Consider the following 14,355-nt stretch of genomic DNA (forward strand, 5'->3'; position numbering starts at 1 on the left):
AAGAACTCTGTGTGAAACCATATTTGGGGTGCCCCAGTTTGGCTGGGACACCTCACGTGCATGAATAAAAAATTACCTTTGTAATTCTATACTTTGCGTCCCTAGCCTCTCTCCTTGCTTGTCGTGAGCCAGTTGTGAATTTTTGTAACAACTGGAAATTGTTTTAGCCTCTGCAGAGCCTCAGCTTGCCCCTTCTCAGGAGCAAGACTGGTGTTGGAGGATCTCTGGTTTGAAGGAGGGAGCAGGCAAGGTCTCTGTGAGCCAGGGGCACTAAAGGATCGTGCCTCTCTGTGCCTTCAGGGTGCACGACTAGAAAACAGGATGGGGAGAGAACACTGTTGAGCAAGCAAAGTAATGGGAAGTATGCAGAGTAGCTGTGGTGGGGATAAACAGAATTTTTCTTAGAAGAGAGGAGCAACCTTCCTCCTCCATTTAGGAGTGAGTCTATCTGGATTGAGTTCAGAAGTGAAAACTTTATCTGTACGGTAAGAAGTAATGCTCTGAAGCGGAGTGTTTGGGATCTGTTTGTCAGCTTCAGTACTAAAGTTTGCAGTGTTTTTGTTCTATGTTGCTTATGCATGTAGGAGTTTGTGTTTATACAAGGTTTTTATACTCTGCTCAGAAGGAGTTTTTTATTAAATATTTCCCCTAGCTTTGTTGTCTATTTGCTTATTTTATGGGCTGAATTACAGTATTGTTTTTAACTCACAGTGGAAGTCCTGCTTATTTATTCAGGTGTATGAGAGGGAAGAGGGGCTAATGGGAATGGGATGGTGATTTTCCTTTATGTAATTAGCTTTTATGAGGTTTTATTGGAGGGTGTTTGTGTTGGTTATCATTCAATGCTGATTTGTTTTGCACTTTAAACACCTCAAGGAAGCAATAATGTGCTTTCTTAATTATGTAATTTATATTGCTAATTTAAGTGAAGTACTGTTTGGAGCTTATAAATTATCTTCAGTCGGTTTGGCTTTTCTGTATGCAATTTTTGACCTGTTCTGAATATGAAGTTTTGTGAAGTATTAGTGATGGCATACCATGATTGCTGGACTGACCTTTGTCTTTCCCACTGCTTTTTTGCTCTAGGCATTAATGGTCTTTCATTGGGAAGGTGTTTGGCAACAAATCCAGAGTCAGTTCTAAACAGTCAGCTGTCAGCTTAAGAAAATGACTATCCAAATTATATTTTTTAGGATGACTTTCTGCATGCTGATAAGTGTAATTCACAGTGAGTAAACAGTGACTGACAAAGTAATCTGGGAGTTTTGGAATAGCTTGTGAACAAATTTTATGCTTAGGTAGTTACAGGGGAGGTGAAACTGACCTTTAATTGAGGAGTAGTTGTATAAAAGAATGAAAATGGAGTATTATGGGGTTTATTTGTTTTTGTTTTTTTTAACGTGAGCAATGCCTTTCCTTTCTTCTCCTAAAGAAACAAAGATGTTGTAAAGTATTTGTTAAATCAAGGAGCTGATGTCAATCTTCGTGCAAAAAATGGGTATACAGCTTTTGACCTGATAATGCTGCTGAATGATCCAGGTATGTTATTTCAAAGAGCACAGAGGAATGTACAACATAAACAGATAAACATCCCTTCCAATCTAGAAAAGTACGTTAAAGCTGCTGGGAAATGGCCTCCAAGGTCTGTGCTGTACTGGACCAGGAAAAGATTGTGCATGAAAATGATGCGGTTTGAGTTGATTGGATAGATGAGTGTATACATTTATGGGACAGCAGATTTTGCTCATTCCTATTGCCAGTGTTTTTGAAGATACTTGAAAATGTGGTGTGTGGTGTTTGTGTCAGCAGAGCCAGATCAGTAACGTTTCACTGTGATAACCCAGGTATTCTGAAGTTTCATTTGCACAGAGCTAAAAACTAGAGGTAGAAATTTCTACACAGTAAACAGCAGTAAAGGGACAGGACAAAGAGAATGCAAACAGAACAAAACTAGTGAATTCCTGGTTGAACCTCCCACTAGGTCTTCAAAGGCTGAAAATAAATCACACTTCCAAGTTCAGGTTATTTTTCGTGGGAGTGCTTTAGAAAAAGCATGTTTAGGGTAGGCTTCAGTGAAACACATTTAGGTTTTGTTGTGGTTTGTTTAGCCTGTGTAATTTTTTACTGTAAACTTTGCCTGATACCTGAATTGCTTTATCTGAAGCCAGACAACACCACTGCTGACAGAATTAACGTTTGTTGTCTCTGTATTTACTCATTATGGTATTTTTGGTCACTAGCAGATACCTTTCCTTTGTCAAAAGTAGATAACTGGAAGTATGAAATTTTTAGAAAATAAATGCAGTGAATGTTGGTGTTTTTTTTAAATTTTCTTAAAACTAACTTCTTGTACAACAGAGTAGTTTGTCTTGTTACCTGTTCAGCAAGAGGAATATATAGGTCAGTTGGATCTGACTTTCTGAAACTCTTTTCTGACTTCTGTATAAAATACAGATTTTCAGGATCCTTTTTTTTTTTTTGCTTTCCTGTCCTCATCTCATAATTACTTGTTCTTTTTAATTCCTTTTCCTTTTTGTCTTACTTTTCTTGTCCACCTTTTTTCTAACTGTGTCTTTTCAGCCTCTTTATTGTCCAGGCTGAACATCTGCTTTCTCTTTGGGATTTAATTTCCAGCTTCTTTTCTGCAACCTATGCTTGAAGAAAGAACATTCATTTTCCTGCGCTCTCTTCTGTGTCAGGTGAGAAAAGGGAGCACCACAATAAGTTGTTCTACAAAGCATGAGGGAATGCAGCTGGCTTGGTCACACAACTGATTCTAACTGAATAGCATGCTTTTTTATATTGATAAATACCTTTAGAGAGGTGATAGTAAGACTGCAACCCAGTATGTAGGGAGAAGGGGTGGGAAACAGGCTGAGGAAGGTGTCGGGGAGTCATCTGCCTTGTGTTCAAGAGGTAAATCAGTTACCACTTAGAAGAGATTTATAGGGAAAGTGTCAGCATATCAGCCAGAATTTGAGAAAATAAAACAGACTAAACATCTTAATTTGGTTTCTTTTAGACACAGAGCTTGTACGGTTACTGGCATCAGCATGTATGCAAGTTGACAAAGACAAGAATAAACTGAACAACAGGTCATCTTTGCCTTGTTCCAAAAGTAGACCATCCTTAAATGTCCCAATATTGCCAGATGACAAAGGAGGTCTAAAGGTAAATATATTTACTCCTAATAAATAATTGGTGTATTGTTTCCTGTAATGTAGTAAGCAGAGAAAGTTGTTGCTAAGAGGTACTGTGCATCTAATATGTAAGGGTTTCTTTTGAAGGGTGGTTGTTCTGAATTTCTCGTTGACAGTGCTTTCTGATTTTAGGAAATGTGGCATGTGTTCAGCTTTCTTTTTCTCAGATTGCAAAGCAAAAGGAAGACTTAAGGAAGAGTTTGCACCAAAGTGTTTCAGTGCCTAGACGTAGTTCTCATAATCAAGTAGTTGAAGGTACCATGTTCATAAGTTTGAAACTAATTTTTGATTATGATCTTAATTTTAAATCTGCCTTCAGAATTGAAATGTTTTCCTGTATTTATGGTTTGTTTTTTTTCCTTTGAAATTGGAGTGGGTATGTTATAGAGATTTGTTTTTTCAGTGATATCCTTTCAAATTAAGCTTTTTGGCCAGTATATTTTCATTTTTTCCTCTTTTGGAGTAAGGGTAATTATCTGTTTGCCTTTTGCCTGATTTCTGTAGCTTCTATCCTCTTAACTTACCTTCAAGATAATATTTGCTCAGAGGTCGTGTTGTTTGTAATTACTCTATAGTAATTTTAATCAGTCTTGTCTTGTTTTAATTCTTGTAAGCTCATTTAAAGATTCTTAATCAGTTAAGCAAATGCACAAAAATACTCCCACCTTCCTCCCGTTAACAGTATTCATGCTAAAATAGATGATTGATTATAAGTAGGCTGCTTTTGAAGTTTAAAAAAAATCAAAACCATTTCTGTGTCTCCTGTTTGATCACTTTTGTTATTAGCTAGTAGACTTTTTATTTTGTTCTGTGTTTCTTTTATTTGTAATTTCTGCATAACACAGGCCATTCTTTTACCTACTGATTATGCAGTGAATAACCATGGTCTCATTTTTTACCCTTTTCACACAGGAACTATTAGCTACTTGGTTTCTCACCATTTTGTGGCCTCAAAAACAAGTTGTGACTTTTCCATGTACAAAAATTCTTATTTCCTCACTTTTTTCATGCCTGTGCTTCTTCAACAAGTCATATACTCAATGTCAGTATTGGAACAGTGTGAATGATCATAGCGAGTTTCTTATTAAAGTTGTCTGAGGGCAGAGATTTCCAGTTCTTCCCCTTGTACTTTCATTACTGGTGTTATTACTACTATCTAAGGTATTTTTCAAGTGGCAACACCATTTTTCTGTTCTTTGATACTATTGCCTTCTCTCATTGCGACAAGATTTCAGTCTTTTGGCAGACACTATTTTTAACCACAAATGCATTTTTGTTACTTGGCTGCTGCTTCAGTCTGGTTTAAAGCTCTTTATGCCAGCTTCTGTATCTGTGTGATGTGGTAGGGTATATGGAAATATCACAGTCTTCTGCAGCAGCAACCTGGAAATTCCCAACCAGTATGCTGTGAACACCAGAGGACAAGATGAACCTCTCTGCTATCATTCCTTTCTGTTTGGAGAGCAATATTTTTTTATGTGGTAGCATAAATGGCTGTACTTACTCCATTTTTGGTTAGTTTATGGTGTGAGCACATGTTAATGAAGTAGAAGCACTGTGGGGCAGAGTAACAAAGATGATAGGAACTGAAAAGTGATCTTTTTGTTCACTGAAGCTAGCTTCTTCCTGTAACAGACAAACCACATTGTGCAAGCACTCTTTAATTGTATTCTAGGTTAAAACTAGATGCCTGGTTTTTTCCCTTTCATTTCCTTTTGGAAGGTGAATAACTTCTGAAGTATGTGGGGTTTATTTCTTTCTCAGAATGATTTGTCTCTCTTGCCTTTTTTCTATCAGGTCTTTGTTGCTGAAAGTAATGTAAATCTTTATTAGTTATGGCTTCAAAGAGATACAGAGGTCTGAGAACTCTATCCATTACTAATGCTCTGTGCAGATTTATAATCCCTTTAATGATCATCTGCTAGAAGGATTGATTTGCAAGGAATAAGTTTACAGTTTATATTACTTAGTTCTACTATATGACACTTGGGAAGATGTATATCAGTAAGCAGTTGAAAAATGTGAAATCGCAGGGAGAGAATGGAATGTGTATAGTGAGAAGGAATGGCTAAGCATAAAGAGTAAACTAGGAATGTGTGTGATCTGTATTAGATATCACATAAAGCTGCCTTGATAAGTACCATCACTTTTACATGACTTTATTATTTTTTTAGAAGTGTTTCAGAAAGGGAAACGGAAGCTTTACTAAAAGTAATCAGAAGATATTTACAGTGTGACTTACCTGCAAGCCACATAACCTTTAATACAGATTGCACAGGTCTTAATATAGCCTTACAGGTCTCTCATAGTCTAGAGAAATGTCTTGGTACGTACTTAAAGCATCTTGCACTCTCTGCCTGTAAAAATGTGTAAGTCTGTAAATAAGTGGATAAATTCTGTTTTGTACAAAGATGGTCTTTTAGTGTAGCTGTCTCCACATCTATGATACCTGTATGGATGGAGTTTTTAGGTGTAGCATTCCTGAGGTTTGTGTTTTTTTCAAAACTGATACTGCCTTACCTTGTTCTTCTTCAGTTTACAGTTTTTCAAGTCTGTCAGGGTTTAAGTTATCTGTGTAGAAGCACTGTATGGATTGTGAATGTTTAGTTTCACAAGAATACTGTCAGATCTCTTCAGTTTGCCACTGATTTTTTTAGGGAGAGGCTGTCAGATCAGATAACTTCTGTGTGTGCCTCTACAAAGCAGAAAATATACCTGACAGTCAGTTGATGTCAGAGAGTGTACGAATGGATGGTGGAATTGGAAGTTACTGGGAAAATTAAATATTTACCATGTAGCTGGGAAAATTTCACATTCAAATTGCACTAATAGTTTTATCTACCTTGTCTTTCCAGATAGTGTGGAAAAAATATTGTAAGCCATTTGCAAGATGAAAAATAAGGAAAGAGATTAATTTTATGCCTATAAATTTTAGTGGAGGAGTCTGTTGATAATTGCAAACCACTTTAACATTGATGTTGCAGTTTATCTCAAAAAATCCTTGACAGATTTATCACTGCAGTAAGGATTGATTAATTAATTGTACATTTCTTTTCCTCTTTTTTCTTTTAGTTGGAACTAAATTGTTGTGTCTTATTATCAATCTAGTCCTGGTGGAGCAGGATGTCCAATCGATTCCGCAAGCTGAAGTTGACTCAGACATTGCGCCATGGATTTCCTTCCAATCAGTTTGTGCCTTTTCCTGATGAACCTGAACCATCATTAAATTCCACCATAAAAGCAGTTTCACAAAGTGATGCGGACAGCTCTGGAAACGTTGATGCTGCTACAGCTCGGATTACAAATAACAAAGCTAGTGGTAAAGCCAGAGTTGTCTTGGGGGAAGTGAGCTCTTGTGGGATTGTCCAGATGATTTTAGTTCTTATGTATTGGTTTAGTTTTTATTTAGCTTACTATAACTGAGAAGACACATAATGCAATTATCGTTTATAGAAAGAGACATGTTTGTGCCCCTGACTGTTGATCATGTTGAATGCTGAGCGCTGCATCATTTAAGAAAGAAAATGCTAATACAACAATAATACTATTCTTTAGCAAGCACCAATAAGTTGGACAGTAGAGACAGGTCACTCAAAAATTGTTACTATTTTTGTAATGAAAACCAATTTATTTCAACAAAAATTAAATAATTCAGAGAAGGAAGAGATATTAGAAAAGCCCAGATTGCAAAGCACATCTACTGAAATTGTACGGCTCTCCATGCAAAATGCCTACAGTTTGTGATGTGAAATGAGACTATTGGCTTAATTTCATTTAGGTGCATAACAGTGTCACTGGAAATCGTGGTTCTGTGTGCTTAGTGAGAGTAAAGCTGTTGAGTGTTCAAAAACAATAAGCTATCCTTGAGAATACAAACAGGACTGTGCGAACACTGAAACATCATTTATATGTTTTTCAGGTGTAAGCACTGCAAAAGGAGGAAAGGATGATGAATTATTGACAACCATGGTATGTTGTAGGGTTTTTGGTGTGTTCAGCCCTACTCAGAAGGTCATGCAGCTGTCATCACTTTTATTTTTTTCTTGCTATCCAAGTCACCATTAGAAAGAGAGCTGTCATTTGTTGATAGACACTAAACAGGAAGTGACAGGTACTGACTGATACATCAGTAGTTCTTAGAGTAGGAAGTGCTGCGTGTAGTGTGGTATGGAAGGTGTTGACAAGTATTAACTTTTTTTTCAAAAGTTACCTATACGTTTGTGTAATCATCAATGAATGAGTTAAATAGATGGAACAGCTGATTAGTTGCTGACAAGCAGTATGCTGTAAGGAAAACACAGGTGGAACATGGTACAATGTGAAAGTGAGAAATTGCTAATAGAGGCAACCATCAAATATTTGGGACTGGATGGTCATTTGTATTATTCCATTTCTTCTTGTGTTATGCTGTAGCTTTAAATTCCCCTACAGCTTACTCTGTGGAGATGTCATTAAATTTGATTGATTATCCTTTATGTTCTTTTTGAAGAAGATGGAGTAGTTATTTATGTTACTGACAGAACTTTAGGGAACCAAACCAGTTGTATTTTTTTTTTTTTTCTTTCTGGAGAACACATACAGCAGAAGCAGGCAGTTGTTCACTGTGTCCTGATGCCCTATCTGAAAATACAGGGTATTGTATCTGGAAATACAACTACCTCGATGTTTCTTTGAAAATTAATTGTTCTTATTCTTGTTAAAATCAGTTTGAAGCAAGATGCAGCCCACTGAAGGAAGAGACAGTTTCTGCCACTTAATGAACTGTATTAAATGTGTTACATGAATGAGCGTATGGATGGGTGCCAAAGTGTCTGTTGGATCCTCTCTGTCACTCTGTTTTGTACATCTTAATGACTATGACCTTTGTGTTCTCATTTCTGTTGTATTACCTTTCAAAATGCATTTGTCTCCATTTTTTAATTTAACTTAGAATTTTGAAACTACGTTGTCAGGTCTCAGTAATCTTTCTTAAGAGGAGACTTTTCCTTTTCTTTTTCTTTGTTTCCCTTTCCCAGTTGAGAAGTAGTGCTCCATTTACCAGGCTGCCCAGCGATAAACTGAAAGCAGTGATACCCCCTTTCTTACCACCCTCAAGTTTTGAGCTTTGGAATTCTGACCGAACACAAATCAGCAAAGATGGCAAAACTGAACTGATGAGAACGGCCTGGCCACAAAGAGCGATCAAGCACGATTTTAACAGCAGTGGGAACTCTGATATAGTAAGCAGACAAAATGTGTACAAAAATAGTGTGTTATGTCCAGGCCGTGCTGACTGATGAGCCACACTGTTTTTCTGATTGGAAATTACTTCATACCCACTGTCTCAGTCATGGTTTGTCCTTTAGGCTGTTCAGGAATAATACACATCTCTATGGAAGGAATATAAATGGAGCAGAAGTTTTATATGAAATGAAACAACTTGTTTGTTGTTAACCAGAGTAAAGTTTGGCGTAACAAATTTGCTGCAAAACTACTGAAGTGGCTGGTGGTTCCACATGTTTACTTTAGTTGTCCAAGTAGGTGCAGTCATTGGAGTGTAGTGGAAACTGCTCTGGTTTGGAAGAAGACTAGGGGCAGGATATAAGAATGAAAGTTTCTCAATTTTTAGGAACAAGTCAGGGCATAAATATCCAATGTTACATACTGAAATATTCACAATAGATCAAATTGTTGCAATTAGTGATCAAGTGGGTTTGAAGGCATACAGCCTTAAAGTGCATGTACTGTAGAAAGGAAAAAAGTCTGGATAAACTCCATTTTTAATAGAAGGAGCTTGCTTGTTTTTAGTGAAAATGCAAAACTTGTGACAGGGAGCAAAAACAATCACAACAACCTTTGCTTTGGTAGTAGGAGAAAAAGGAGAAGTGCCTGTGCCCCTGTCTTTAAGCTCTAATAAGTGTAAAGAAGTGTAATAAAGTGTTGAAAAAGAGTTTATTTTACTAGTCCAGAACTGTATTTCATATCAGTTCTAGAAATGGGACAGTTAAGACTTTTTAGGAGGAGTTGTTCCTCTCTTCCTTTTTTAAGTGAAAAGAGAGAAAGTTCATGTCACTTGTTGAAGCTTAGTAAGAAACAGGGATCTGGTGGCTGAGAAGTAGGTGGTACCTAGTTTGTGAGGTGGGAGAGTCAAAAGTAGGGTTTTGGGTAAAGAAATTTCACATGTTATTTATTTCCTCTCCTCCCTTTCCCTGCCCTGCAATGCTTGTAATATTGTGTATATCGTAACCTCAGGTGCATTGTGTATGCTCATTTTGTGCTGGCCAAAGGTTAAGTAGAATTAATCCTTTATTGCAGTGTAATTTCTTTCATTAAATCTGTATATTAAATACATAGATTTTCATATAGTATGTATTTAATATATTTGTATATGTAAAAAAATATTATTTGTTGGTTTTTTAATGGAAGTTTCAGAACTTAAGACACGTAAGGAAACAGCTGAAGTTTGATCATTGTTATGCTCAAATAAGAGTGATGAAAACTATTTTTCTTTATTTTTTCCAGACATCTGTTAGCAAAGGTACTAGACCAGTCAAATTACCAGCATTTGGAAGAAGACCTGCATCTCCTTCAAATTCCAACAACTTCAACCATTCTCCCCATTCTTCTGGTGGATCTAATAATATTTCGGGAATTAACAGACATGGAGGAGAACTGCACAACAGATCAGGTACCATACTGCTTTTATTGTCAATAAAGAAAGTAATTCAAATCTTATTTAGCTAAAAAAATAGTGTTTGTAATGATGGTAGAAGATACCAAGTGTTTTCTGAGAGCTCCTACTGCTGTATAAGCAAAACTTCTGTAATTTTTGTTGGAATAGAATTGGAGGTTGGGTGCCTCATAAGGAAACAAAAGCCTCCCATCTCTTGGAGAAGTCTTGCAGGTTAGCCCCTTTCTCAGAAAAACTGTTGATTTTTTTGAGTCCACCCACAATGGATCAGATGGATGCTTGTTCATTGCAACATACATTTCATAGAGCTGTTTCTTTTCCTTACCCATATTCCTTGCTTTTCATTTAAAATAAAAATCAATTTTGAATTAAAAACAAAATGCAAGCATCATATCTGGCAGGGTAAAGAAAATATGGTGAAGCAGCTCATGAAACCTATATCCAAAGAGTATGAAACTCAGCTCTGTGTGTGTACAGGCAAGGCTGGCTTCTCTCTTCTCCTGTGGCTGATTTTTTTTGTTCCCTTTCCTGAAGACTGTGGAACAAGTGTGAACCTTAAAATTCTTGGTCTTACTTCATCCAGTCAGTTTTTAGAAGAAAGTAGATGTTGGAGAGAGGTGAACTGAGAATGGCTTCCTTGACTCTGTTTTTATTTACTTTTTTCTTAGGTGGCAGTGCAGATAATGTTTTGTCTCAGATTGCAGCCCAAAGAAGAAAAGCAGCAGGCTTACCTGAACAGAAACCCAGCCAACAGCATAGTCCAGTCCAGTCAACTCCTTCATCCACTCTGTCTGATTTGCAGTGTGCTCAAACTGTTGGCAATGGACATGTTGTAAAGGTACAGAGATATAAATTTGTGTAATTCCAAATGGACCAATTTTAATAGGTTGTCTCAATCATGGATAGTTCATAAAATGTAATAATTTTGCGTTGCACAGCCTAAACCAAATGAACAGCTGTTACAGTAGTGAAAACTTTTCAGCTCTACAAACCTTCCTTTTAATTACAAGTCTTCAGAAGATCAGACCTCATAGTAAACTATCATTTTGCTTTATTATTAATTTTGTTCTGTTTTAAAAGCCACAAATGTAATACTTGATCTTAGGATAGGTCTTCACTGCAGGACATGAGATAATTTCTACCAGGATGTGAGCACCACGATAGTATGTCTATCCAGTCTGTTCCACCAGGTGTTGTTTTTAAACAGTATGAACATAAATTTGTAATTATCCAAGTCAGATTTTGCTCCTGAGTGCAGGCTGTATTATCTGTGCTGACTTACCTATCGATTTCCTGAAATAGCTTTATCCTCATGACCTGCCTGTTTTTGTGCATGTACTTCAAAACTGTTAACTGCTTTTTACAAAATTTTTAAGGATTTAAATCTTCAAAATTTACAGAGAGACAAGTTAGCAGAATCATAACAGAAGATCTGATACACTATTGTGAAATAGGTGGGCTTAATCACACAGCAAAACATTACATTTCAGAGAGCAAGAGAAAACAAAAAGTCTATAATTCAGAGTCTTAGTTCTAATGTCTGGTATTCTGAAAATGCTAGACATCATGACCAAGAGCAAAATTTCTCAACTTACTGCTTGTGTAATCTGCAAACAGCTTATTTTGCATTGTTTTGTTTTCTTTGCATCTTTTAATCATGTACTTCATGAAGTTTTGCCTGAAGAAACAAAACTGGCCAGAGTATAAAATTACTACATTTGCTTTCTTGTTCTGTCATGCCTTATGTTGCAATATTTAGCAATATGCATATTAGATCAGTAAATATCAGTGATAAATGAAGTTACAAAGTTTTTTTTTTATTTAACTGGAATTTCTTGTGGACAAAAGTCAGAAAAAGAAAAGTATGCCACTGCCAATTCCAAAAAAGATTGCATGAGTGGTTGCTCTGTCTCTGATTTATGAGTTCTGATCCTGAAGGGACTACTGGTTGTTTTTCAAAGATGGGATTGGGAACTAAAATTTTTAACTCTGCAAGACTCTCAGAAGCTGTGGACTTGTACTGATTGTCTGGCACATCATGATCTTTCCTCCCTTTCTGTTCCATGTAACTGCTCCCTGAGTTATAAGTGATCTGTCTCTTTCTTTCCTGTAGACAAAGCCTCTTTATTATCCTCTTCCCTCATTAAAGTCTCCTCTACTAAACAGCTGCCAAATGCTTTCTCTTTCAGAGGTGATCAGACCAATATATTTCTAATTAAATTCTCAGCAGTTCCTCTCAGCTTGTTTTTATCTTGGAATAAATTTCAGAAGCTTTTGTGCTCCCAAAAATCTTAGTTTTCTTCAGTTACATTAGTTAGCCTAGTGAGAGATAATACCTGTGCCTGTGAGCTTTGAGCTGCAAATCTCCAGGTCTGTTGTTACAACACTGTTGCCACTAAGATGTTTTATTCCCACTGACAGTGGACAACTTTAGGGAATAAAGAAGTAGTGAGGTGAAGTGCCCTTCAGATCATCTTCTGGTAGTGGAGTTCATCATATTGTTGAAAAGATTTATAAATAGATATTATGCCAGTGTGTTGGAACGGCAGCAAATCTTTCACTGCTCTTTGCTTAGATGTCTAGATGAGTTTCAGTCTATCCACTGATAACAAAATGTGTAATCAGTGTACTTCTTTCACCTGTCACAAATCTGAGGTGATTTTGGGGACATCGATGTCAGCTGGGAGTACACAATCACATAGGGATCCACACTGGATGCAAAAGCTCAAACAGCCTACTTTGTTGTTGTAATCAACAACATAAATGCTGAAAATTTTATTTCTGTATCCATTGTGGAAATGCTTGTGTGCTTCTGCCATGATCATGCAGTCTAAACTTGGAAATAGCTGATCTAAAACTGCAGCAATGTTAACACTGATCAATTTTGTTAAAACTGTCAATTCGGGGGGAGAGCATTGTACAAGCCTTAAAGAAAAATAAAACCTGAATAATAACTTACAGGGGCATGTAATTTAAATAAATGCAGACAATGTGCTAGAGATTAAAGACCATTGTGAAATACAAATGGCCAATAACAGGATGCAGAGAAAGTTGGTAATGTAGCAAGGGATAAAAAATAAAAATAAATGCACAGTGCTCTTCTGAGTCCTCTCAAATGCATCATGCTACATTACTTCTGCTCATTTCAGAGGTGGTGCATTCTGGCATAGGATAGAGTAATCAAATAATGTTATCAGTCAGATTAATTTACATCTTTTTAATCTGCATGCTTTTCATTAACTAGAAGAGTTCCATTTATGTGATACCACAGAAGCTAAATATTAGAGAAGCAGAAACAGCTGTCATTCTCCCTTCTTGCCTTGTTACCCAACTCAGCTTTCTTCTTATGTTTTTCCTGCAGCAGTCTGACTAACAAAAACTATTTTAAGTTAAGCTCTGAATTCAGGAATCCAGGAGAAAATACCTTAGACTTCTTCTTAGGTCACATAATGCAAACATTGAAATGCATGAAGTGATAGTTAGATTGAGGAATTTCTGAAATGAGGTACATTAGCTTGTTTTAGAAATGATTGCTATACAAACATGTATTATTGATATTCATTTTTAATTAATCTCTTTTCCTGTTTTCTGTGCCTCCAAATATATTAAATATTTTCAAAATACTGAAGAAATTTGAAATTATTTCATAATAAGTAACAACAAATGTAAGGATTGACCAGAGACTTTAAGTGCAGCAAGGGGTTTAAATGCACCCAAAATCTAGTTTATTTTTGGTTAATCCAGCACAAAGTGGTGCTTTAAATAAGCATCTGATGTACTTTGAAAAGCTTTGATTGAGGTGTTATTATTTAATTCAATCTCTAAATGAAGAAGACTTGTTTTCAGAGAAAAAAATAATTTCAACTTTTAAAGAAATAATAATTGTACTCCTTATATGTAGTATTGTCTTATATGAAATAAATTTCTTATTCCAAAATTAGAAACTTAATAAATGTATTTTTCTTGATGAATTTGAGGGGACAGACTCTCACCTGGGATAAATCAGTATTGCTCCAATTATTTCAGTATGAATCAAGCAGAGGCTTCTAGTTGTTGACTACATGCTCTCCAGGAACAATATGCAACTAAAGTAATATTGAAGCATCATAGATAGGTAAATACTTTTTTAAACTGAAATGGTTCTGTCATTAACTGCAGCAGAAACTGGAGATGAACAAAAGACCTCCATCTGGGACTTCATCGACATCTAAAAGCACATCACCAACTCTCACACCTTCCCCATCACCCTCCCCGTCTCCTAAGGTACACAACGCAGAGTCCTCTCTCTCTCCTTCTCACAGACAGGCCAAGAGCAATGGTTCCAGCAGTGGTACTATTACAGAAGATGGTGAGTTGGTCTTTGTAATTATAGGAGATTTACTAATCAAGAGCACAATGTGTTTAAAGCTGTAACTGCACTAAATTAGCATGTATCAGCATGAGAGTGAGAACTTTTTTCTTTCTAGAAAAAGTATTTTGTTGTTT

General features: G+C 36.3%; 1 protein-coding gene across 1 annotated transcript in view; it reads left to right on the top strand.

The window, feature by feature from the left end:
• ANKS6 (ankyrin repeat and sterile alpha motif domain containing 6) overlaps positions 1-14,355 on the top strand; it is a 36,903-nt gene that overhangs the window by 15,162 nt on the left and 7,386 nt on the right. Inside the window, exons 5-12 of the mRNA XM_009996523.1 lie at positions 1,433-1,539; positions 3,023-3,171; positions 6,309-6,519; positions 7,120-7,169; positions 8,216-8,419; positions 9,702-9,867; positions 10,539-10,715; positions 14,024-14,218. Of these exons, the coding sequence (XP_009994825.1) occupies positions 1,433-1,539; positions 3,023-3,171; positions 6,309-6,519; positions 7,120-7,169; positions 8,216-8,419; positions 9,702-9,867; positions 10,539-10,715; positions 14,024-14,218 (1,259 nt within the window). The remainder of the gene's footprint in view (positions 1-1,432; positions 1,540-3,022; positions 3,172-6,308; positions 6,520-7,119; positions 7,170-8,215; positions 8,420-9,701; positions 9,868-10,538; positions 10,716-14,023; positions 14,219-14,355) is intronic.

This window comes from Chaetura pelagica, unplaced genomic scaffold, assembly GCF_000747805.2.
Source record: "Chaetura pelagica isolate M959 unplaced genomic scaffold, ChaPel_1.0 scaffold82, whole genome shotgun sequence".
NCBI lineage: Eukaryota > Metazoa > Chordata > Aves > Apodiformes > Apodidae > Chaetura > Chaetura pelagica.